Source organism: Carex rostrata, chromosome 33 (genome assembly GCF_964058835.1).
Source record: "Carex rostrata chromosome 33, lpCarRost1.2, whole genome shotgun sequence".
NCBI lineage: Eukaryota > Viridiplantae > Streptophyta > Magnoliopsida > Poales > Cyperaceae > Carex > Carex rostrata.
Window position 1 is genome coordinate 2,162,427 of NC_135950.1, and position 27,499 is coordinate 2,189,925.

The 27,499-nt window shown below is 33.8% G+C and overlaps 3 protein-coding genes across 8 annotated transcripts in view; all 3 read right to left on the minus strand.

The window, feature by feature from the left end:
• LOC144548530 (uncharacterized) overlaps window positions 1-27,499 on the minus strand; it is a 99,880-nt gene that overhangs the window by 65,787 nt on the left and 6,594 nt on the right. For 2 of the 6 annotated variants that reach the window (XM_078297227.1, XM_078297225.1), the window contains one exon: window positions 22,590-24,687. In XM_078297227.1, the coding sequence (XP_078153353.1) occupies window positions 22,876-24,597 (1,722 nt within the window). In that variant the 5' untranslated portion in view covers window positions 24,598-24,687 and the 3' untranslated portion in view covers window positions 22,590-22,875. Of the gene's footprint in view, window positions 1-22,589; window positions 24,688-25,496; window positions 25,631-26,928; window positions 27,238-27,499 lie in introns of those variants that run through there. The other 4 variants (XM_078297229.1, XM_078297222.1, XM_078297224.1 and 1 more) reach the window with 4 other exon arrangements.
• Window positions 1,741-5,495, minus strand: LOC144548537 (uncharacterized). The gene is made up of 2 exons (XM_078297238.1): window positions 5,138-5,495; window positions 1,741-3,668 (listed from the first exon to the last, which is right to left on the minus strand). The coding sequence occupies exon 2, from the start codon at window positions 3,289-3,291 to the stop codon at window positions 1,930-1,932; it is 1,362 nt and encodes a 453-aa protein (XP_078153364.1). The 5' UTR covers window positions 3,292-3,668; window positions 5,138-5,495; the 3' UTR covers window positions 1,741-1,929.
• On the minus strand, window positions 13,135-17,115 carry LOC144548536 (uncharacterized). The gene is made up of 2 exons (XM_078297237.1): window positions 16,978-17,115; window positions 13,135-14,767 (listed from the first exon to the last, which is right to left on the minus strand). Exon 2 carries the CDS (start codon window positions 14,731-14,733, stop codon window positions 13,360-13,362), a length of 1,374 nt encoding a protein of 457 aa, XP_078153363.1. The 5' UTR covers window positions 14,734-14,767; window positions 16,978-17,115; the 3' UTR covers window positions 13,135-13,359.

Below are 27,499 nucleotides of genomic sequence, written 5' to 3' on the forward strand. Positions count from 1 at the left end.
GAGTACTGATCATTTATTTATACATTGTTCTTACGTACGATTGAAATGAAATTAGATTGCAACATACAATTCATTCACATTTGATTGTAATTCTCTAGATGCATTTGTTACCAAATCAAGTATGCTTGATTTTTATAAAATTGGTAATTATACCACTATTTTTCAAAAAAATAATAATAATAATAATAATTTTCACCACTTGTCATGTGGCAATTTCTATCCATTTTTTGATTGACTCAGCATTGTATTGTCCGCTGAAGGCCAAGTCAACTTCAAGATAATGGATAATTTTGAAATAAAAAGATCAGCCAATCTTTATTTATTCTGAAATTACATCAATTATTGACATCACGAATTTCCTTTTGTTAAGCTCCAGCTGCAACAAAATCAAGCCAAAGTATTATATACATTGGAGGTTCCAAGTATATAATAAACTAATAAGGAGGGTATGTACACACTCCGGAGTTACTATGAAAATGTTAATCATTTCTTGCTTGATATAAGCCAAAGTAACTAAATAGTAAATACACCTGGGTGCTATTTGCAAATAAGCCAAAAATATTCAGAGCTAAATGCAAAGGTAAGAACTGAGAGGTATTAAGTACGTGACTGGGGGCTGTCTGATGCCTGGTCAGAGTCAACCGATTTGCATCAAGATTTGTACACACTTGATCAGCATGAATCTTGATGCAAATCGGACGGCTCCGACTGGGTTGATCTGATGCCCATTAGACCACCCCCACTTGCATTAGGTACTGGCAAAGATGGAAAAGTTTTTTGAGTGCAAGTGTTGAAAACCCGAAAGTGAATACGTTGACATGGTGGCCACAATCTCTCATGATATCTAGGTATTTGCCAGTGTGACAAGATACAATTAAAAAAGAAACATGTCCTCTTCTTTGCTCGGTATTCCTTTATTTTGTGTTGCTGCCATGCTGGGTTCATCAAATTGCACTTTAAGCAATCAGTAAATTCAGAATTCAAATTTCTACCAAATGTCTAGACCAGTCAAGAATTGTGCAAAATGGGCCAATCAAACTGAAATAAATCTCCCATTTCATAGGCATATAATTGATTGCGAATTTTCCATTGAAATTGATATGTATGCAAGATGGAATAAGTAAAAAGAATTAAGCGATATGATAAATCATTTACAATGATTTTAAAGACATATCCAGTCTTTTTAAAGTACCCATATAACCAAACCCCTTTTTTTCAGAAAACCATGATCACTACTTGGACCATATGATTTCAATCGAAGAGTACAGATTAAATAACTGCAATTAAAATATAAGTCAGAAGTTCAGAACTAACAATAACATTGATAATTCAGCCTCAATTTAGGCTACTTACAAGAACATTGGTACCCAAGGTAGAGGCAAAGTATGAAGGACGAAAGCTTAATATGGTTTCAAATGATATTTCAATTTTGTGGACAATCATTTCCCCATTTCAATAGTCTCCCAGTTTTCACGAATGGATATTAATTGCTAAAACCTTTGTGAAATTGAGGAAGATTTGCATGGTACAAAATTTGAAATTAGAATTCAAATGTTAGTGCAAGTTGACTCCCCAAACACCAGCTTTATATGGCTGAGGATTAAGGGCCAGTAGTGGAGTAGCTGCTAGGTACTGGTACATTAATTGTACCTGGTAAGTACTTGATTAGCAAGTTGGATGCAGAACGACTGCAAGTGATAAAACAATCAAATCACACAGAAAATTAAACTAAATGCATAATGAGCAAATAAAACATTACAAATTATAACAAAAAATAACAGTGAAAAAAAAATAAAGAATTCATCCAGAATAAGAGAAATATTCAGCAAGGCAGTACAAAAACTACAGTTAATGGCGCAACAAGCTGCCCAAAGCATAATAATTGATTATCTACATTAAAAAAAGCCAACTTCAACCTGATTTGGCACATCAATCATTTGTCTTACCACTTGTCTGCTCCATCAGATCTCTCGCATCATCATCTCGTCCCATTTTCAAAAGCAGTTCTAATACTGGTGCAGAGGCAGCTAAATCGGGTTTCACCCCTTCTCGCTTCATTTTGTTCAGCACACACATAGCCTCATCTACTTTACTCTTCTTAGCATATGCTTTCAGCAAGGAAGTGTATGTTAAAAGATCTGGTGCTAAATGATTGAGATGAATTCTATCTAAGATATTCATCACGTCATCAATATTGACATCATTTACAAAACCGAGAAGTAAAAATCGATATGACACAACACCTGCTTTTATACCTCCCCTTACCATTAAGTCAAGTAACTTTTCAGCTTCCTTGCTGTGTCCTTGTTTGCACAAAGAATCCATCATTGATCCATAAGTAATCTCATTTGGCAAAAAGCCTCGATCAATCATATCCTTGAAAACCCTAATCGACTCTTTCCAACAGCCTAGCCTAGAATATCCATTGATAACACTAGTATATGTGATAACATTAGGTGTGGCACCTTGATCAAGCATATCATACAATAGTTTCTCTGCCCTGTCAGGTTCCCCTCTCTTGCAAAGTGCATCCACAATTATATTGTATGTCACGGTGTCAGACAATATTCCCTTTGAAACCATCTCATTCAGCAACTCCTTTGCCTTTTCTAGTTTGTTCATCTTGCAAAGCCCATCTATAAGAGTATTATAGGTAAAAATATTAGGATCTTTTCCTCTCGAAATCATATTACATAGCACCTCCTCTGCTTTTTCAGCTTTCCCCTCCTTACATAGTGCATCTATGAAGGTAGTATAGGTCACAACATTGGGATCATGCCCTTTAGAAACCATGGACTGGAGCAATTCCACTGCCTTGTCCAATAGCCCATTCTTGCACAACCCATCCACTAGAGTATTATAGGTCACAACATCAGGTTCAACTCCTCGAGAAATCATGTAGGATAGCAGTGTTTCTGCCTTCTGAGTTTCTCCTTCCTGGCACAGGCCATTAATCAGTGAGCTATATGTGACTACGTCTGGCGCAATACCCTTTGAAAGCATTCGTTCAAACAAACTAAATGCTTTACTAACTACACCTTGTTTACAAAGGCCATCAATAACAGTGCTGTAGGAGATCACGTCAGGTGCACACCGCAGCTTAGGCATTTTATGTAACACCATGGCAACAGCCTCACTAATCCTATTCTCATAACAAAGGCCCTTGAGTATAGGAGTGAAGAAGCGAGCATCAGCTCTCTGGCCCTCCCTAATGAAACGCCCAAAGAAAATCAACCCAAGTCTGGGCTGATTCATGCGAGTACAGTAGTCAATCAACATAGTATAGGTCATGACATTGGGTGAGGGTCAGACTCCTTTAGTTTGGCTCAAACGGTTGTAGAGTGAAAAGACAGTTGCATAATGGTTGTTTGAGTTCTTCATACGAATTAAGGCCTTAAACAGATGATTAAAGGAATAGATGGACGGTGCCGGGCCCTTAGCAGCCAACAAGCGATCAAAAAATTGAAGAGTATCTTTAATAGTAAGGGTGCCCGACCAACAATGTTCTTTTACAGCCAGTTCCAATTGGCGGATCCCCATGGCCATGTATTGAAAATGGTCACAACTGCCCCTTGGAGATGGTTCACTAGAGGCTGTTGGTAACCTCTAAAAATGGGTTGCCCCCTTGTTCAACTATATGGTGTCCTAATAATTAATCAATACATTCCCTGAGAAAAATAAATGAAATAATTGTTAACAAATTTTGCATAACATGACAAAGGCTATAGGTAACAGAACAGTACTAGATAGGCATCAGTCTGATACGTGATGCCCACCTTTGCTTAATAGTGATGCACAATGTAAATAGTCAAACACAAATAGACGAAGTTTTCCAGGTTGGTGCCATTTCAATTTAGATCAGCTACCATGCTGCTACTCTTATGTACTGCTGGGTACTACTAGATGCCTTTTTGTGTTATACAATGTCATACTCATTCGTTATATTTTATTATTTGGACTAGATGTGCTTTATTGTGGGCAGTGAAGGTCAGTTTGGGCTCTTCCCAAAGGGCTTTTTGGTCAATTTTTCTAATTAGGGATTTGGCCATTGAGCAGGTCATCTAAGGAATCAAGAAGCAACACGGGACTCAAAACTTGATAAATAATAAATCATAGTATCATAATAAATGTAGCAAAAGGCTAAATAGAGGACTCCCTATTTACTTAATGTTCGAATTCGATCCTCTTATACCAGTAATAATTATTCAGCTAGTAGTGGTCTGCATCAGACAAACTTCGATTTTATGAACCAGATTTTAGTAGTTACTTGGGAATTTTTGTGTTTGCCTTTTGTCCAATTTACAAGTCATTGCTATGTTGAGGATCTTAGATATAATTCCTATACTACTAAAAAGGTGAGAAATCTAGATTTGGCATGATTGGACAAATACCTTGCGAATAAACAATCTAATACTAGCCTCTTTATTTCCCAATAAACTAATTACTCCTGCTGGAGATAACTAAACCCAAAAAATCTAAAATTAAACCTTAGAAATTGAAACTGCAGCAGTAGATAATGTGCATGCATAGTGGTAACTCGATTGAATAATAAATTGCCTTTTCATGATTCATTATAATATTATGTCACCATTATGCTTGTAACCTTGAAACCAAGTTTATATGTTGTGAGGTAACATGCACTAATTCTAAGAACTATGAGAACCCTAATTACCTCATGAACTAGTAAATTTTCAAATAAATTAGACGTATCCCTCAGAATGATACTCTTAGTGTGTTCTCATTCTTTAATTTTTTGTATTCAATATTACTAAACTGGTTGTTGTTACATAACCTAAACCAATATTTCCTTCCTAAATAATCCAGCTTCACTTGTAGTTGACAAGGCAAAAGATGCCTTTTGCATGGGCCTTTGCTTCTTATTTTCCACAATTTAGGCTCTAACACAACTTTCTAAAAAGATACAAGACAAAGTTTCATAATTACCAATTTATAGGGTTAACAACTGCAATTATCAAGCACCTTGTGCACAGTCAGAGGACTCCTAAATTTTACAAGTGAAGTACCAAATAATGGACCCAGAATTTGAGGATTGGAAAAATAAAAAAAATGACCATAATCAATCAAGGTGTTAAATTAGTGGCTTAAAGAAAGTGGCAGAGGAGAGCAGAGCTGTTACCATTATTCAAAGAAGAGGTTGAAAGCTTGTTTAGAAAAAGTGTACGAAGCGTAACCATCAAAATCTGGTGCTGGAAGTGAGAATATCTCTGAGGGACATTTTCACAAACAATTGATGAGCATGTGCAAGAGAATTGTAGTATACAACTTAGAAAGAGGAAGAGAGGAGAGAGTTGGGGTAAGAGAGAGAGGCGATAGTGAAATAGAAAGGGAGAGTAATTGATTGACGTTGTTGCTTACTATTAGTGAGAGGTTTGGAGAAGATAATGAGGCGGTGGTGAGCTGAGACTGAGAGTAGAGAAAGACAGGAGAATGAGGCGCAGGGAGTAGTTGAGTGGGGGAGTAGATGTAGATCAAGGGTGGTACTTTCGTCCGATTTTAAAACCCTTCTCGTTTTTATCAGAATGAAAGATGGTAAAACCAATTTGGTCGGTGGGATCGATTTAAGGTTGCGTCAAGTTCATAAAAGATGCTCTGAGGAGATTAAGGTGGAGAAGGAATTGAAATAAACGACAAGTTGGGTTTTTTAGAAGGCTTTGGAGCTCCATATAGATATTTGTTATAAAGCTTGGTAATGGGCCTCCAATATTGGTCAATTTTAACTCTTTTACAAAGGATCCGAGATTATAAACAATCCTCATGTTGTAATCCTCATGTTGTACACTTTCCTTACCTTATAATATAAAAGCAATTCATAAAATTATCTAATTTACAAGAACAAAATATTAACTGTCAATTTATGCATTTTGGAAATATAACATATAGTTTTCTTTGGTTGATGTAGGTAACAAGATTACAAGTTTTCAAGAATATATTAGCATCTGACGAATGCAAAGCTCCGCTCGAGTGCTTTATGCGTTCTCTATAACGGGAACATTACTGTTATCTTCTTGTTGGTTAAGAATCTAAACTAAAATTTTCGACAAATTATTTTTTCTTATCAAATAAAATTTTCGTTCTTGTAGACGCCTCTAGCAACTGGAGCAAAATTTTAGCGACAAATTTTGCTGATCTGAGATGCAATCCGCACAATATTTGAAGCGTATCCAACGTAAAATAAAAACTCCAATTACTCTATAGCCCAGCATAGCTCATCTATATATATATTCTTAATGTATAATTCGTCTTATATATTTAATTGAACTCGAAAATTTATTTCATTATTTATTATTTATTTAGTAATTATTCACTTAATTTATCCATCAGTTAGCTGCTAGATTAATTATAAGACGAGTGATAACTGATGATAACTGCACCTCTCTGTCTACATTATTTCCTTAATTAATTGTACTTCAAATGTGCTTATATTGTTTTGAAAATAAATTTATACATGATGATGAAATTGTTTATAATTTTTGTTATTCGGGATGAAATACTTTAAAATTATATTTTTACTTAGATGGGGTTTAAATACCTTTATTTTTTATGTCTCAATCATGCATCCATTTTTAAGAACTTTAAAAACTTAAAATTTAAAACTTAAAAGTCAAAATAAAATCATTGGATATGATATACATCATTTTATCTATGCACGTGTAAAAAATTGTAACATTTCAACTTTGTTTTGATTGTCATCAAGAGCTTGTAAAAATGTACTAATGAGGATAATTTCTAGACTTTGATTGATTTGATTTTTCAAATGATTGATTTACATAAAAAATAAGTTCGAAATGTGATACTTTTTTGTATGAGCACATAGAGAAAATAACAAAGATCACATAAAACTATTTTATTTGGACGTTTAATTTTTTTAAATTTTGATTTATTAACGTTTTTAAAAATTGAGTTATGGTGGACAAAAAATAAAAACATTAATTTGAACCCTCCTCTTTTACTTATTCATCAATTAACTTAAATTTTCTTATAATTATTAAAAAAAAATAATGAGCATTTTCATGCATTGCCACACCCAGCAATTTTTAAGATAATAAATTAATAATAGAAAACAATCCTCAGCTTTAAATATCTATAAAAGACTGCTTGTTCGGATTTTGAATCTGTAATTTCACACACAGAGAGTGTTGTCTTTAGCAACTAGATCAAAGACTGATTTTTCTGAAAGATTTTAATATAAACAACTTATTTGTAAAGAAGTAATTCCGAAATTTTTATTAATACCATTTTAAAAAAATAAACCAAAATACCACTGAAATTATGGAATTCGAAAAATATTAGAGCTTCCAATTCAATCTGTGGTTCTCAAGTATAGAGCCGCAGATTGAATTGGAGGCCCTGATATTTTTTGAATTAATTTGTGGATTTTTTTTTTATTTTACAGCGGTATTAATAAAAGTTTCGAGAAATAATTATATATCTATTACTATATACTTAATCTTTGATGGCGTGCTACAGTAAAATGAATAGTATGACTTCCAGTTGGGTCCCATTGTCAGATCAGATTTACTCTCTCTTCCTTGTTGGCGTTGCTAGAAAGTTCTACTTCTCTCTTTTTTATTATTTTTATTTTACAAATGAAAACCCTTGACGTCATTCTAGCTCAGTGTTATCAGAACCGGACCGGACCGGATGGTTCAACCGGAATAAACCGGACCCGGTTACCTATCCGGTTCGGTTCTTTAGTTGGATCGCTTCAGGGAATGAACCGCTTGTATATGTTACCATGTGTTATTCTCCTGTTAACGGATACATAAATATTCAAAGTTTCTCCAATAAAATAAGGATCCATTGGCAGTCTCCCTTCTCTCTATCTATGACCCTTCACCTCTCCACTTTACAAAAGAAATTAAACAGTCAACCAAAAACCAAAATCTCTCTTCCTTGAGCACAACAAAGATGTATCCTAATGATCACTAGCCAATCAATATTCATGACTTCTTCACTTGTGCCACAAAACAACCCCTCAAAACCAAATGTCTCCAATTCCCCCTTTAGCGCTCGGTCTAATCATGTGAACATCAAATGGCCGGTTATCGGTCTCACGATGTACTGTGCATCGCAACTAGGAAGCAAGCTGTTGCATGTGGTAAGAGCTAAGCAAGCACCGACAACGGCCATCCCTCGAGACCCAGAGCAAGAGAACCAGGATGACAAAAGGTAAATAATTTCAACCTGCGGTTAATTTTTTTTTTTTTTAATCTTTAACATACATCGATCGATCCCATGTCTCCGAGACATTAATCTTTATATATTTGTATTACTGGTACACTTTCAGGATAAATACTGAGAAAAGTAATGCTGGAGGAGGACCCAATTTACCGATATTCTGTAGTTTGTACGTACCTTTTTCTTTGTCTTTGTTGTTTGATAAAAGAATAGCATGTTATTAGATTATATTTCCATTTTAATTTTTCAGAGATATTATTGTTTTCTAGTTTGGTGTTCTAATTAAACTTGAGGTTTCATGCAGGGGAAAATGGTTATTGGGGTCGTTTCTGGTGTTCTTTCCATTCTACAAGAACTTCTTACGAATTGAAGGTACAGTATCTGCAACATATCATATAATATATCTTTCAAAATCAGATACTAAATGAATTAATATTAAACTGCTTAATTGTTCTTTAAATATATGCAAAATCAGATAAAATCGAGAAATCCGCGATTACTGTGTTAAATGCTGTGGAGTCGGGAGCAGAGGCGGTAGATAAGATGGCTGAGAATGCGCAACGGTCACTTCCAGAAAACTCGAATGTAATGAAAGTGTTAAAAACAGTGGAGAAAATTGCCGAAAATGTATATACTGGTGCAGAAGTTGTAGAATCTGTCGTGGAGAAGGTATGAAAATTGATCTTTCTTAATTTTTCCTATTTTTCCTAGCTATTAAGCAAAGTTGAGGAAACTTGAATTTATATCATATTTCATTTTTAAAAGCAACGTGCCAATGAAAAGTTTAAAAGTACATTGAAGCTCTAATTGGAAATATATATATATGCACGTGCCTTGAAGACTCAGTAAGCCAAGTGGATTGAACGTTGGAATTACGTGCTTAATTAATTGAACTACACAATAACAGATAGTTAGCATAAAAATTTTAGCAAGTTGCACATATATATAATGCATGAACCTGGTCAATAATGGCGTGGAGTGGTAAGTTGCACATATATATAAGTTGGATATATATTTTAGCAAGTTGCACATATATATAGTGAATTCAGAGTAGGTCCGATGTCCATCGGACTTACTTTGGTTCGATGGATTCAACCACCGTCCGATCTGCGTTAAGATTTGTGCATACCACTTCAAAATGCATTCATGTCTGCTTCAATTTTCGTGTGTACAAATTTTAAGACAGATTGGACGGTCTTGAAGTTCATTGGACTCAAAAATAGATCCGATGAGCATCGGACCTACTCTGTTCTCATATATAGTGGTTTTGAAATATAACTACGTACGTGCCATATAAAAATGCAAATTAATTTGCTCCGTAATAATTTTTGTTTACTGTCTTTTCTTTCTCAAAAGTTTGATAACGCAGTTGATAAGTTCGATGAAATGGTGGAGCCGTATTTTTGAAGATTAAATTGCGCTTGTCGACGGAAGCAAAAAATACATGATCGAGTTAAGGAGCAAAAACTGATTGCAGTGTCCCCTAGTTTAATTTTATGTGGTGGTTCTTCTCATTGTTGTTGATTTATTTATTAATCGATTAATTTCTTAATTTGTAGCTAGCTAGTTATAATAATTAAGGTTTGTACTTAATAAAAGAGCAAAGAGAAGGCTCCGCTGGTGTTGTAAATTAAACATGGAAGAAATCACTTATTTGTTTTATAGTTTGTTTTGCAATTTCAACACTGCAAATATAAATATATTGGTTGTTTAATTAATAGGTTTTGTGATAAATTAATTATATAAAATCGGATAGTTGGAAGCTTAACGACAGCATGCATGACTAAACTATATCAAACTAATTAAATCTATTTTTTATTAAATAAATAATTACTGGAATCAGAGTTTTGGTCAAAAAGATTCCTTTGATCCGTAAGAAGGGTTATCATTTATCAATCTTTGGGGTTTGGTTTGTTTAAATATTCAAAAGAAAATATATTCTTAAGTATATATTACCCACAATGCTTCAAGCACTATACGCGGGCGTGTTCAAAGAGGTTTAAGGATAGACAAATGTCTACTGTTTAATTTTTGAATTTTTTTTAGGTGCAGGAGTATTAATATTTGTGCTATTTAATTTGTTGAATGTATGATATTAATTTGAAATGATCCTATTAACCTTAGTTTTTTTTCTTCTACAATTATGTACTTTCTATTTTTTCTAAATAAAATAAAATATATTTACATTATCACACTTAATACACCGTAATTATCATTTATGTATTTTTGGACGAAATTTATGTAAAATAATACTATTTATTACAACTTTTTAATATTTGGACATAATTTATATCTTTTCAGGATTTTTTTTTTCTATCTCAGACCGAAATCCTGAATTCTTCAGTGTCAAGCACCAACAAAGAAAGTTCAATATAAAGGAAGTTCAACAAAGAAAAATTAAAATATAAGAGGCTCAATAAGATAATTTAGTGATATTTTATTTATTATAAAGGTTGAAAAATAGCACTTATTAAAATTAAATAATGAAGTATAAAAAATAAAATAGTTATTTTCATTTATAGAGAGCCTTAGAAAGAGGTCAGCGGATTGATCTGACCTGTTTCTTTAAATCCAAACTTGAGCCTTTAAAAGAGGTCAGCGGATTGATCTGACCTGTTTCTTTAAATCCAAACTGTTCATGACATGACAAAATGTTAGCAAGAAAGTTAATTAAGCTTTTTTGGGGGGCTTAAAGTGCAATTCATCATTAATTGACTTATAGCCTCATTATTTGAATGAGTCAATGTTTACCTAAAATGCATAAAATGCTTCCCTTCCCTTGTTGCAGTTGTGTATCTTAGAAACAAAGTTAGAAATTTAATTTTTTAAATTTCAGTATTTATAAAAGATTATTTTTTCGATATAAAATATGCGATATTTAATGCGAAAAATATTATGTATACCTACTATATTAAAAAAATTAGTTCCGCTATCAAGTTTTCAAAAATGTCCAAAAAATAACAATTTTCTACATTTTTAAAGTTCAAATCATCGATCCAACCCGTTAGATGTGATCTCTACAATAAAATGTGCTTGGAGACCAAATTTTACATTTTTTGGAATTTTTTTTATTATTTATTAAGATGGGTACAAAATTCAATGGTCTGAATTTGACTAGTTTTTGTACCCATCTTAATAAATAGTAAACAAATTCCAAAAAATATAAAATTTGGTCTCCAAGCACATTTTATTGTAAAGATCATATCTAACGGTTTGGATCGACGACTTGAACTTTGAAAATATAAACAATGGTTGTTGTAACTTGTTGTAACTCAAAAATTATTGTAACTTGATCCCTCCTCTTCTTAATATATAATTACACTACAGTTTACACTTTACACAAACTTGCAAATTTCTAGAACTTATCTCTAACCTCAGTTTCTGTTATCCCTAAATAGTTTAGATTATCATTTATTTATTTTTCGAATCTTCTATTGCAAGACAATTTCTACACGCATAATTTGGTAACTTACGAACTCCTTTAGATTACGTACTGATATACAGTGATATTTTAATAATTCATTATTTGCATTTGACTTGGAGTATATTGCATCTACCAATTAAGCTTTCAAAAAAAAAAAAAAGACTTGGAGAAAATAATGCATTAATATTTTATAGCATAAGAAAGTCAGCACGTACCTTAATTTGAGGGCCATATTCATATAATAATAGATTATATAAAACACTGACAGATAAGAAGCAGAGTAGACACACGCATTGATCTGTTATCTTTAAGAATCGTGCATAAGAAGAAAATCGAAAGACAAAACTACGGTAACAATAGTCTAAATATACCCATCCAAATATAGAGGGATGCATTCATTGCTAAATAACTAATTCGAGAAAAAGAGAGGAGATTATTGTGGGAGCGACTGATCGAAGTATCCACATCCTCTAGAATATCTCAAACTTTGCGTGACTTTTTGAAAAATCTCAACCATTCAAATATGTTCTGCAGGAATCATAAAGCACAAATAATACTGGCCCCTACACTCTCCCCGAATAGGCACCGTCGATCACTCACAAGCTGAGATATCTCAAAGGATACACTCTTGATCGAATAAGATGTTCAATCGAGTATCAATCCTTTATATAGAAAGTGTTGATTGCATAATCAAATAAAACAATCTATAATAATAATAAAGTAGGAATGAAGTTGTCTATATACTTGAAAATTTTAAAACTGTTGTGTTAATAAAAAAATATAGTTGTGTTAAAATCATCACCTTTTAAAATGGGATCCGGTCCGGTCCATTCATAGCAAGCACAAATGGGTTGGGCCCAGTGAGGAATTCTTGGGCCTTTTTTAATTTATAAATGAATTACAACTAGATGCGGCCCATAATGGATTTCCAATTCTAGTTAAAGAGTTTAAGCATACTGATACTGTCGGTATATTGGAATTGCAACACTGGCTTTTGGGTTTTTGGTACAATTAATGCTAGGTGAATTTCTGTTTGGATATGTGCTAGACTGAGTCTCTGTTCACAATCAGAAAATACATTTGTATGAGAAATATCAAAATACAGGTTGCAATTATTATATAATAGTTGCAGGGTTGTAATTGTGTTGTTTCCATGTGTCAAATGTCTAATGCCATTAAAAAACTGGTAGAACTAAAATAAGGCATTGGGTCACCAGGTTCTCTTTTTGCTTTTATTTTGTTTGTACTTTATTTCTTTTTATTGATTTAGGACAGCCCCTAACAAAATCAACCTTTAAATAATGGATTGCTGAAAGGATAGAGTTATTGATTATTGGTATCGGAGTAAATTGAATAATATCACAAATTAGAACATTGAAAGAAACACTCAGGAGCAGTAAGTACATACCTCATAATAAGAGAATTTCAAAATTAATAAAGAAAGATTTATACATAATTAATAGTTGAATAGTGAATTAATATTGTACAAGGGAAAAGATGAAAATCACACATAAAAATGACAAATGAATTACATTGAAAATAAGGTACAACACACATGATAGCACAACATAGTGAATTGAATAAAGATAATCCACTGGTACACACAATTTAAATTGCATACATGATATAATGAAATAAAAGAAAACAAAATAAGGATACAAGACGAAGTATAAATATAGGTGCAAACTTCGCTTAGCACAATCAATGGTGTTTGTAGTTAAGCACGCTATATTTGGTCATTTGAATAAAAGAAGTAAGGTTTGAATTAAATTAAGGAAAAACAAACAGATGCCAGCAATGACAGAGACGGTTATCCATGGGTTCGAGCAGTAGCGTCTCTTGAACTCTCCATATACTCTATAGGAACTTCTTTGATAATGCGCCATCACCTTCTCCTCCAAACTTTTCAACGGGTTCGGCATAGCGATATTATCATCAATTTCAGATTTGAGCTCTCGTACACAACACAAAATATCCTTGTCGTCAAACCTCGTGCTTGGGATGATGACGCCATTTGCTCGCAATACTTGAACATCTGCTTCCGTTTTTAACATGCATGCCATGCTTGCAAAATAGGCCGTGAAGGGGAACCCACAGTTCACATACTGTCGTTCAAATCTTAAAAGTTCTGTAACTAGTGTACTGCTGTCTGTGAGCATGTGCCAGGGTGCTAATTGCATCACTCCAACTCCAGATAGTCTCCTGTCATAGAAAGACATGTCAATGGAGCCACCCGCATGCTTTTCGAAAACAGTTCCAAATAATTGCAACTCCGTTACACTAGGTATATAGTAGTCGACCATCTTCCTTATGAACAATGAACTAGTTTCTACGAGAAAGTTCTCTTCGGGGGTTCGGCTCCAATGGAACATGTGTAGTAGATGTTTGAAGCCACCTGGGGGAAGAGTACTGGTATCGCCATGCACTTTAGACTTGTGCATTCCCGGATAGAGGTCGTCAAAGCATGAGAGAGCAAGTTTGTCGATTGGGGTACCAACATGGTTGCTTAAGTTGGAACAGTTTGTATATATACGCTCGACCACAAACCACGGCGTCTGGTAATGCATGGTCAACATCTGAAGTTTGATCTTCATCGGGTCTTTCATTATATATTGGTATAATATATAAAACTCTTTGGACCTTTGATCTTCCCGATCCCTATTTATCTCTTTTGTTCCACTCAAAATTTCTATTCCGTTCCGAACATTTTGGAATAAAAGAATGGCAAATACTAAGATGCAACTATTGATCAGTAGGTGTTCTAGGAGATATGTGTCGTTATCAAAATAATCGCGGTGATAGTAGCCCCGGGCTAGATGTTTCTTCTCTTGGATGTATTGATTGTATGAACGTAAGTCGAGATCAAACCACCGCCTCATAAATCCAACAAATTGCCATCCACTGAAATCACTACGTATCCCACAAATTGGATAATTATATTCCCCAAAATAAACGAATGGGAGATTCTCTTTTTCACAAAATATTGATGGCTTTTCTTCACTGTCTGTTGATGCTTGCAATGATTTGGTGGGAATATCGGGGAACGTCACTTTCTGTAACATCCTTTCTACATTCCAAACCCACCTTTCTGCCTGACTTTCATTACTCATTTGTGACACTCTTCCCGATATATCCACAAACAAGCTGTTCCGAAAATAATGTGTAAACGTGATTAAATAGTGAACACAGATATGCTAATCGAAGAAGCATGACAAAACCATATATATCCAGGTTAATGGAAAGTTAAACTTAATTTGATTAGATTATTTGTCACTTTCACGAGGAAACTAATCAACTTAATTAATTGTACGTGGAGGTAAACTAGATAGGGGTTTCAATTAATGTGTTACATACGAATCGGATCGGATGGAGACATATTCATATAAATTTATCATTACCTGTTAAATATTAAAATAGCGGGTAACAAAACGAATAATAAGTGATTATCAAATAAATTGATAGCTTATATAATTTAATTCCAAAAAATATAGCAAATAAATAGATATATTAAATACATCATGTATGATATAAAAATAATACATCATGTCAAATAAATAAATGGATATATTCAAATGTTATCTAAATCAAACTAATCATGATAATACTAATTATACAATTATACGTACAAATAAAAATTATCATATATAATTTTATTTTATCAATTAACCTAATAGTGTAATGGGTATGAAACGGCTCTTATATCCATATTCATATCTGATAAGATAATAAAGAATTTTTTTTCTTATCAACATCCATACTCGTTAAATTAACAAACAAACAAAAATCTTACACATATATGTCTTATCGAATACAATATGAAATAGATAACTTAAAAAGGCTTAATTTATCGACATCAACAAATTGCCACTGTAAAGAGAACTAATTCATAGAATATTCCAACATAAATAACAAAGGCAATACCAATATGAGATGACATATTTTATATATGAGGAGGAATCAACTTACAACATTTGTAAGTTATAATATTTTATAATAATTTAGTTTTGCAATTTAAAAAATTTAAACAGCCAATCCAAACCATTCAACATGATATCTATATTAAAATGTGCTTGGAGATAAAATTTTACATTTTTTTATTATTTATTAAGTATTTTATAAAACTACTATTTTTAAACAATTCTGCTATTTTTTACTATATATATATCATCAGACTATGAGATTCCTTTCTTTTCTAGGGGAATAACTATAATTTGAGCCACATTGTAGTAAGTAAAATACAGCTTATAAATAATACTATTTTACATTTTGACCAAATTAATTGTGTTATTAAATATTTTGAAATAGATCTAATGTAAACGAGGATAAGAAAATAATAAAAAATATTTTGTTGATACTAAATTATTTTTCTTGTGTAACTTTCGTGTTGTATATAATCATAAAGTCGATTGACACACGGTATTGAAATATTTTTGGTACAATACTGCAAAGAGTAGGACTGTTCTAGCCAATTAGTCTGAGCTAAATTAAAATTTTAATCGAAAAATAAGTATTGAATCAGAAAAGACCCTAACAAATCAGCACATTTTCTTTGAATTGCAATTACTCGTCTCACCATCAGACTTTTCTTTTCTCCTCTCTTTCAAAGTTCAAAAGAAATCGGCTCAGAACTGAAGAATCGGACTACCTTGAACTATAAATCAGTTAACTCGGCCGAGTCAACATGATTCAACCGATTTTCGAGGGAAAAAATGCTCTGGCCGGAAACTAAGATAAATATCGGCTCGGATCCGGTCGATACAGTTCCTACTCGACGGATTTTCCAAACCATACCATCCCAAGTTAGCTCAGATTAAAATCAAGAGAGGTCATCATAATATTTGACTCACATCAAAGTTTTAACAGCCTGAAACATAACAAACTTACTCGGAACTAGGGCATCGAATTATGACATTACATGTCACATATGCCAAAATAAATTTGGAAGGCTCCGTTCTAATTTTGAGGTTTATGGGGGTCCGAATTGCAATAAACTAGTTAGATGTTTGCACCGGTTCGGTTTAGTGTTTTTTGGTGTTAAAGCTGATTATTTTGTGGTCACTAGTACCGGCTTTGGTACTGGAAAATAAGGCTTGAGTGGACCGTTGAGGGACGGTCAACGGTGTTGTAGATAATATTTTCCTTTTGTTTCTTTCATTGCTGTTTGGTTGATGCATGGGTATGTAATTGTATTCTTTCAAAAAGAGAAAGAAAGGATCTTACATATGCTTTGTTATGGTAATTAATATGTTGGAAGAACTAATTTCATGACAAATATACCCTGAAAATAATAATGTCCGGGGAAATTCATTAGCAGAACAAAACTGTAAAGATGAGGTCTATATATAAAGCCGTACCTCTCTATCCGTAGTCCCTCTGCAGCTCTGCTTGCTCTGCTTTCTCTCTGTTGTGAATACAGAAAACACTTCCCTGTATGTGTATGCTAAGACCTCTCTTCTTCTACCTACCTCTCTGCTTTCTCTCTGAAAGCTAGTGGTGCGAATGAATTGTAGAAAAATCAACTAAGACGGAGGAGCTTAATATAAGATTCACATATTATCCATTGCTCCGTATGATGACTGGTGTGGCGGGTTTAACAGAATTAGTCTTAAGCCCGTTATCGAATGGAAGAAGATTTCGTGACATGACCATTTAGACCATCTCCATCACAGCAATTCATTAACAATTAAAAACAGCTTCATGGCACTAAATAAAATAAAACCAATCTTAATTTCTAAACCTCTCCACTCCTAAAATTAACTTTCAATTTCTAGGGGAATTTCACGTATATTCCGCAAAAACATCAAAATTACGAATTTCCTCCTCTAAATTCTGAAATTATGTATTCCCTCCTCTAAACTTCAAACACTGACAAATTTACCCATTATATTGTTTTTTATATTAAAACTCAATTTAAATTATAAAATATCCATTTTATCCTTTATTAAAAGCATAAAATATTTGTAGTTTGTTTAAGAAAAATGTCGGTCTTATATTTTATCGGTTTTTTAGTACAAGTGGTTCATTTTTTTTACTTCTGTGAGATGAATGATAGAGGTGTCTCACAAAAAATTTTGTCTTTTTCTTCTCTGAGATGAATGATAGAGAATTAGAGATGCAGTAAGAAAGAGTTTGTAAAAAAAAAAAAAAAATTGAGGCTTAGCATATTATTAGAGGCATTCCCCCTAATAAAATTCAAACAAAAACGGTAGAAATATATATTAGACTTTTTTAAGGACCAAAACAGAAACTTCTCTTCCAGTTTTCCATGTTGATATCGCCGTTCGCTGATTAGATAAACAGAAGAAAACTGAAAGTCTTTCACATATACTATTTTTCTGAGGCATTTCACATAAACAGCAGAAATTGCTGAGGCATTTCTCACTGTTTTTTCTTTTCACTTAATTATAAAACAAAATAATTTCACTGTTCATTCTTTTTATAAATAGTTAGAGTATGGTGGTATTCCAAATTCTGAATATAATACTATTTGGAAATCTCACATTCTTTTAAAAATCAAAATATTTCTTTAACTCGTCCGACGAGATAAAATTCTAACTAAGCTAACTTGGCAAAAAAAGGTTAGCCAGGGAATCTTACTTGTGCATTTTGTGACCAACATGAGAGTACTGATCATCTATTTATACATTGTTCTTACGTACGATTGATATGAAATTGGATTGCAACATACAATTCATTCACCTTTGATTGTAATTCTCTAGATGATTTGTGGTTACTTGATGCTTCTATCCCCTTAAAGGATAGATTACTTGTAGAATTGTTAATGAGAGCTATCTTATGAACTGTATGGTTAGAAAAAAAAATAGAGTTATTTTTAATGATAATACGTACTACTCTTATTTCTGTTAAATCACTAGGGTTTAAGATAATCTCTTTAGATACTTTTTAGTGTAAATCTAGATCTGAAAATTCATACTTGAAATTAAGCCTAATGCTTCCATGTGATGTTAAGGACCTTCCAGGTCAGATAATGGAGGGGGAAGAGGAGTTAACCTAGGCTCTTGGAGCTGGCAGCCTCCCAGGTCAAATGTCTGGAGACGAGTTGACAGATAAGGATTTATTGGATTACTAGTCTTCTCAGATATTACTGATTTTTGAGCTTTTGCATACTTAGTATTCATTTTGTTCGGAAATTAGCTTTTGATGTGCTACTGTTTTTTTATTTGTATGCCTTTATGACTTTTGATCAGTGTTCTAAATAGCTAGCTATAGCGGCGCTATAGCTTTTCCGGACCATAAACGCTAAGCTATGAGATAAAATTGCACTAACTCAGCTACGACCGCTATTACCGCTATATGAGACCCGCTATAGCTACCTCTATGCTACATGGTTTTTTTTTTTTTTTGCAATTTATATGGACTTCTGTACTTCTATTCTTATTTCTAATGCTACATGGTCTTCTACAATAAGTATATTAAACCAAACTATATGCTTCTATTTTTATTTGTGATTTATTCTATCATTCTATATCGAGAAATGTTCAAATACTAATTCTTCATTTTGATTACTCTTTTTATAGTATTTATTTGTAAAATTATTATCGTTCGTTTCAATTGAAAGCTGATTTTGATTATTATTATAATTATAAAATGTTTAAATATGTATATCGACTTCATTTACCTTATAAAATTAATTGCTCTTTGTCTATTATAATATGTAATAACATGAAGTATAAACTATTAAATAATGTTACTTTTTAGATTTTTTTCCTTCTTATTTGCGTAATTAATAAAAAGTATAGACTTAGATTAGTTGTCATTTAGTTGTCTATTTTCTTTCTTAATATTAGATATTCTTAATAGCTATTGCTGAAGTTGCACGAGCTGCCGTCACTGACACTGAAGCAACAATAGTTGTTACTGATTTTGTACGAGCAGCCACCGCCGACACTAAAGCCGCACGAACTACCACTGATGTCGCAAAAGCCAAACTACGTGTGAGAAATATGGTAACCATTGTCAGGTGTTATTCTGAATGTAGAATTTACTCTAAAGGAGCCTGACCATGATAAAATGCCTAAACATGAGAAAATGTGGTGGAAGTTTTGTCTCGCATCCACTAGGGTGATCATGTCATTGATCATTAGTGTCTTCTCTACGTCTTTCGAAACTAGTTTAGTACACTTATTGAAGGTGAAAGAGACATTTCACGTTCAGTAAGTGTACCAATTAATTGAGTTAGTTCTGTCTGAAAATGTAGAAAAGACATTAATAATCAAGTTACATGATAACCCTGATGGATTCGAGACAAAACTTCCACCGCGCAGTTTGTATTTTTCAACATTGATGGTAGTTCATGCAGTATCAACGACGGTGGTGGTAGCTCGTACAGTGACAGCTTGTGCGGCTTTAACAGTAGCTGGTACGATTTCAGCACTAGAGGTTTCAATGTTGATGCCGGTAGCTCATACAACTCCAGCATCAGCTCGAGACTTCATGGTACTTCCCTGCTCTTTTATTTTGACATAACTTTTAGAATTTTTGTTATTAAAAAATTAAATAATAGAGACATGATAGAAGTCATAAAATGAAAACATTTAAACCCTCCTGTTTCTCTAATAAGTTAATTTGGCATGAAATAATTTAAGTTAATTTGAAGCTTAATTTATCTGTCTTTTTAACAAAATTTTGAAGATAGTTCTAAATGGTTTGGGAAAATTTGGAGCACAGATAATTGAATTTGCAATGACGCACAACAAAAAAGAAAAATTAATTAGTAACTTGCTCAGTGTGCTATTATCCTTTGCATTGAGTACAATACACATGTCACCATCTTGCCTATTTGGCGTATATGTCGGTTTATCTTTGCCTTGAAGAACTGTAATGATCCGAGATGCCAACCTACCAAGTACCTAAAACACAATCAAAATTTTTCATGATACGCAACTTTAGTTGTGTATAACCTGCTAAAATGAGAATTATCAGCGACAGGGTGACGTCATTCAGCGACCGGTGACGTCATCGGGAGAGTATCTGTGACAATGCCTTCAACAACCGTTTTTCACTTTTCCGGTCACAGAAAGTTTGATCTGCTATAGTGTTGCTTCCCTACATTTTTTAATGTTGACCAAAATACCCTCCTTCCAAAATGTTCCTCTCAGCAAGGAATGAAAGCAAACAACATTTTTTTTATATTTATCAAGTTATATTTCGTAGCAATCGCAAAGCAATTTGTGTTTCTTACAATAATCACTCACTTCTACGTAACACATGAAATTTCATTGTTCTTTTTTTTTTTAAATAAAACACATTTGTTTCTTTCAATTTGAAACTAAATTAAAGACTTTTAAGTTAATTCATAGATTACTCATTCTTACAGAGTAATTCATTTGCTTTTTCTTCACAGCACCACAAAAAATGGAATTTAATTCAATATCTTATTTTGAATTAAAAAGGAAAAACTTTTATTATTAGATATTGTATAAATTAAAGTGCGAAACAACGAATCAAAAGAGACTTATGCGGAATTGGATTTCTCGTCTCCCAAAACTTTTCTATTTAAATAAAATATAAGTTTGAAATAAATCTCTAGAGAAATAACAAAAAAAAGATCAGAAAATAAAAAGGACGAAGATTTCAAAATTTCAAGTTTTTATAGATTTTAAATGGGTAATGGTTGTCATACCCATCATAAAATTTTGAAATATCTCATTTTCCCATCACAACTTGAAAATTATTTATTTTCCCACTAAAAACGAACAGTCCTATTCATTTTTTTTTCTTTTCCTAAATCTAATTTTAAACTTTTATTTGAACTGATGTCAAATTTATTTAAACTTTATTTTCGATAACTAGTCTTTAAATAATAGTCAAATAATCATGGCCACTAGAAGAGTAGCATTCCAATACTAAAAAAGTTTGTGGAAAATGATAAATTGAATAACCTCTAGAGCTGGCACAAAAAATATCCACAATCAATCAAAGCTCTTGAAATGGTACCAGAAATATTATATCTCCACATAATTTGTCTTTCCGAGTCACTTAGATTAATGAAATTTTTCCTAAATAAATAAACAAACAATCATAAAAAAAAGGATTACAGATGTCTTTTGAGTTTTAAAAAAATATACAAATTGTCCATGTGTTGCGATTTTCTATGGCTCCATTATCTATGACTCCTTGATTTATGCTGTGCTCCTCATATGATGAAGCCAAAGAGAATCCAAACACATCTCTATTTTTCTGAAAAGAAAAATATATGGTTTAAATAAGTAGAATTTTTACCGATCCTTCTGTGTATAAAAATTCAGCAGCACTCTTTATGTTTCTATGTTTTTGTTTTTATATATATTTTCTATAGATAAAAAATTCTCTAAGTTTAATATTTTAACTTTATATTTTGTCATTTTACAAGTTACCGATAGATGAAGCAAGCAGTATTGTCGTCCTTGGTTAAACCCGGTCACTTCATTATGACCCTTGAAAGAAACAAACATGTAAAACTTGAAAAATATTTGCAATTGCCAACTAATATTTCTCAAATTGAAGCTAACACCCAATGTCTCCGAGATAAAATTTACAGCCACACCCAATCATTAATTCATTGTCGTAATTTGTGCATGTATTAATATACCTTTACATATTGGCAACTTCACCCCTATACCGATAGATATTGTCAGACATCAAATTAAAATGAAGATACAAGGGATAATATATAGCCACGTCAATTATATCTAGGTTGGACGAAACCTTAAATCTAATGAAAAGGTCTGCTGGATCATATAAAGAAACTATAATTAACGGAAATGAAAAATAGTAATGGTTGAAGCCAATATGCATTGCAAACATGTGCACTGAATGTTTCATTCGGAAGGGCCATTCAACTTTGACACATATCATTTTAGTTTTGATGAAAATTACAAGAAATTATGTAATGTTCAAAATAGTAAAATGCTAGAGATATCTCACTTCAATTAAAAGAATTGTACTTGATGTTCATAACATAGATAGCCTCATCTAACAACATTGAATTTCGATACAATACAATACGGGTTTTAATTTACTGACATCTGACATATACTTAGACTAGAATGCAAAGCAACCAAAAAAGCAGGCCAAAAGTGTGGCTGCAAAACATTGAATCACCACAAAATATAAAAATAAAAAAAAGAATCTATCCAGGAACACTTCTATTGTTACAAGTAATACTAAATGGAGCACCAAACTGCGCAAAAGCACACAAATTGATCATTTAAATTCAAATAAGCTATCTGTTGACAACAAGATTAAGCGCTTCAATCATTAGTCTTACCAATTGTTTGGTCCATGAGATCCCTCGCATCATCATCTCGTCCCATTTTCAAAAGCAGCTCCAATACTGGTGCAGAGGCGGCTAAATCGGGTTTCACCCCTTCTTGCTTCATTCTGTTCAACACGCACATAGCTTGATCTACTTTTCTGTTCTTTGCATATGCTTTCAGCAATGAAGTGTAAGTTGAGAGATCTGGCGCAACATGATTGAGTTGCATTCTATCTAAGATTTTCATCACATCACCAATAGTGCCATAATTTACATAGCCAAGAAGTAAAAATCGATATGACACAACACCTGGTTTTATACCTCCCCTTACCATTAAGTCAAGCAACTTTTGAGCCTCCTTGGTTTGTCCTTGTTTGCACAAAGAATCCATCATTGATCCATATGTAACCTCATCCGGCAAAAAACCTTGATCAATCATATCCTTGAAAACTCTAATCGAATCTTTCCAACAGCCTAGCTTAGAATATCCATTTATAACAATAGTATAAGTGATAAGATCAGGTGTGACACCTTTATCAATCATATCATACAGTAGTTTCTCTGCATTGTCAGTTTCCCCCCTCTTGCAAAGCGAATCCACAATTATAGTGCAAGTCACGGTGTTAGACAATATTCCCTTTGAAACCATCTCGTTCAGCAACTTCTTTGCTTTTTCTAGTTTGTTCATCTTGCAGAGCCCATCTATAAGAGTACTATAGGTAAAAACATCAGGAACCTTTCCTCTAGAAATCATATTACATAGCACCTCCTCTGCCTTTTCACATTCCTCCTCCTTGCATAATGCATCTATGATGGTAGTATAGGTCACAACATCGGGATCATGCCCTTCAGAAATCATGGACTGAAGCAATTCCACTGCCTTGTCCAATAGCCCTTTCTTGCACAACCCATCCACCAGAGTAGTATAGGTCACAACATTCGGTTTAAGCCCTTGAGAAACCATGTAGCGCAACAGTTCCTGTGCCTTCTCAGTTTCTCCTTCCTTGCACAGGCCATTAATCAGTGAGCTGTACGTGACAACATCTGGCACAATACCCTCCGAAAGCATTCGCTCAAACAATCTAAATGCTTTATTAATTGTGCCTTCTTTACAAAGGCCGTCAATTAGTGAGCTGTATGTTACTACATCTGGTGCAATACCCTCTGAAAGCATTCCCTCAAACAAACTAAATGCTTTACTAACTGCACCTTCTTTACAAAGGCCATCAATAACAGTGCTGTAAGAGATCACGTTAGGTGTGCAGCCCAGCTTTGGCATTTTGTAGAGCAACATGGCTACGGCCTCACTAATCCTATTCTCATAACAGAGGCCCTTGAGTATAGGAGTGAAGATGAAAGCATTAGCTCTCTGAGCCTCCTTAATGAACCGTCCAAAGAAAATCAACCCAAATCCAGGACGGTTAATTCTGATACAGTAGCTGATCAAGACAGTATAGGTGCAAACATTGGGTGAGGGTGAGACCTGTCTAGATTGGATCCAGCGGTTAAAAAGTGAAAAGACAGTTGCATAATTGTTGTTCGAGTTCTTCATATGAGTTAAGGCTGTAAAGAGTTGGGTAAAGGAATAGATGGACGGTGCCGGGTTCTTCGCAGCCAGCATGCGATCAAAAAATTGAAGAGCATCTTTAATAGTAAGGGTGCCCAACCGACAGCGTTCTTTTACAAGTAATTCCAGCTGGCGGGTCCCCATGGCCATGGGTTGGAATTGGTTACAAGTCCACAAAATGCGGTGACCCCCCTTGTTGTTCAACTATAATAGTGTCCTAAAAATTCATCGATACATTCCCTACAAAACATAAATGAAAGAATGGTTAATAAATTTTGCACAACATGACAAAGCCTATAGGTAACAGAACAGTATTAGTTAGCCATCAGTCCAGTACGTGATGTCCCCCTTTTCTTAATAGTGATGCACAATGCAAATAGTCAAACACAAATAGATGAAGTCTTCCAGGTGGGTACAATTTCAATTTAGATCAGCTACCATGCTACTACTCTATGTACTGCTGGGTACTATCAGATGCCTTTTTTGTGCTATAAAATGTCATACTCATTTGTTATATTTCTTATTCAGACTAAGATGGGCTTTACTGTGGGCAGTGAAGGTCAATTTGGGCTCTTCCCAAAGGGTGGTCAATTATTCTGGTTAGCGATTTGGTAACTGAGTAGGTCATCTAAGGAATCAAGAAGCAACACGAGACTCAAAACTTGATAAATAATAAATCATAGTATCATACTAAATGTAGTAAAAGACTAAATAGGAAACTCCCCATTTACTTAATTAATGTTCGTGATCAATACTCTTATGCCAGTAATTACTAATTACTGACTTTGTAATGGTCTGCCATCACACAACCTTCAACTTTATGAACCAGATTTTAGTTGATGCCATGTTACGGATCTTAGAAATAAATACTATACCATATACTTAAAAGGTGAGGTATCCAGATTTGGTATGACTGGACAAATACTAGAGTCGATGCCTCTCATAAATTACGACTAAGCATTCTAATACCAGCCTAATTTATGTCCCAACAAAGCAGTTACTCCTCCTGGAGATAATTAAATGAAAGAAATCTAAAGATAAAAATTAACCTTACAAATTGGATCTGTGGCAGCAGATAGTGTGCATGCACAGTGATAACCAGCAGATGCCAGTACCAAACTTGATTAGCTCAATTGCAAAATAAACTGATATTGGACTCCTTGATTATAACTCGTACTGTAACCTGCTCATAAAGATAATATGCTTAAGTAAATACTTGATCAAATAATGAATTGCCTTTTCATGATTCATTATAATATCATGTCACCATTATGCTTGTAACCTTCAAACCAGGTTTAGATGCTGTGAGGTAGCATGCACTAATCCTAAGAACTATCAGAACCCTAATTACCTCATAAACTAGTAAATATCAGTATTTGGGAGCTAGTAATCCATACAGTACATGACGTGTTTGATGGCAATGCACATGTAATAGTCCAACACAATTAGTTACAGAATCTTGCAAGCACAATTTCAATTAGATCAGCTACCATGCTATTAGGCTACAGTTGGTACTGCCACATGTCTTTTTTGTGCTATACATTTTTGCATCTTTTTTTAATTTGTGCTTAGGTAGGTATAGCAAAGGGCAGTTGTATAATCAAATTAAGCTGTTCCAGAAGGGCTATTTGGTCATTTGCCAGCCAGGGATATTGTCAAGAGTGATCCAAGGAATCAACAAGTAACCAGAAACTGCGAAACCTTAAAAAATAATAAATCATGCTAAATACAGAAAAAAGCTAAATAGAGAACTCCTATTACTTCATTAATGTTTAAAGTTCAGTACTCCTATACCAGTCGCTACAGAGCATTTAGTAATCTGTATCAAACCAACTTGAACTTTAAGGACTGGAGTTTGGTAGTTAATTGGAACTTTTTTGTTTGCTTTTTGTTTACTTTACACATTGGTTCTATGTTTAGGATCTAAAATATAATTCCTATTACCCGTACAGTATTGCCTAACTTGATGGGTTCAATAGCTAAAAACCCCGAGTTGGTAGTCCCAGGTTGGAACTTGAACTGTTAACATGCTTATAGAATAATAGTAATCATTATGCTTAATCCAGCAATGAATATCTTTTATTGTATGCAATCTATTAAAGTATATAGTTTCACCACAAATCCTAAATACTTTCAGAACTGTAATTAGCTCATATAACTACTACAATAAAACCATTCTAACTGTATTTGCAATTTTGCTCTAACCCAACTTTTTAAATAAAATATTAGAGAATGATACATAATTACCATCCAGACTGGTAAATTGGTTTTATTTTGTGTTACCAAGCATCTATTTGACAAAAAGAAGCAAAGGACACTTTTCATGAAAAGATTTGACAAATTGAATTCCAGACTGTACCATCTCTGGACATTTTTCCAAGCAACTTGCATGCAAAATCACCACGATCTACCAAAGTGCTAAATTTCAGGCCTAAATGCAAAGCACCAAAAGAAACTGGCACAGGAAGGAAGAGCACTTACTACAGTTAGAGAGAGCCTAGTCATAGTCTGTCTTATATAATTTGCAAGAAGAGGGAAGAGCGCTTCTTCAGGCAACAAGTATGAAGCGTGGCTACACAAAACTGGTGCTTGGAGCGACAATACTTCTCAGAGCATATTGACAAACAGCTGAAGTGCAAGAGAGAGTTGAGAGAGGAGGTGAGCTTACTGCTGAGAGTAGAGAGGAGAAAGGAGTTGCGTCGGAAGAATAGAAAGGCGACGGTGTGGCGCTTGGTGTAATTTAGTTCAGTGGGGATGAAGTAGAGTGGTACTTTGGTCCGATTTCAAAACAGCCCTTCCATTTGATCGGAATAAAAAAAGAAGGTCAAGCCAATTTCAATTTTGGTCGGTAGGATTTAAGAGAGCTGAGAGTTTTAGAGCAGCAGAGAAGTAGGCGCTGGAAGGAAGAGAGATTGGGCGACTGCTCGCTCAATTGACAAGTTCCAGCTGCAGAGAGGTAGGGGTTGAAGCAAACCAGACAAGGTAGAAAGGAGCTGCGGAGAGGCCAGAGAATGAGGGGGACGGGGTTACGGTGCGCCGCGCGCGGGAAGCA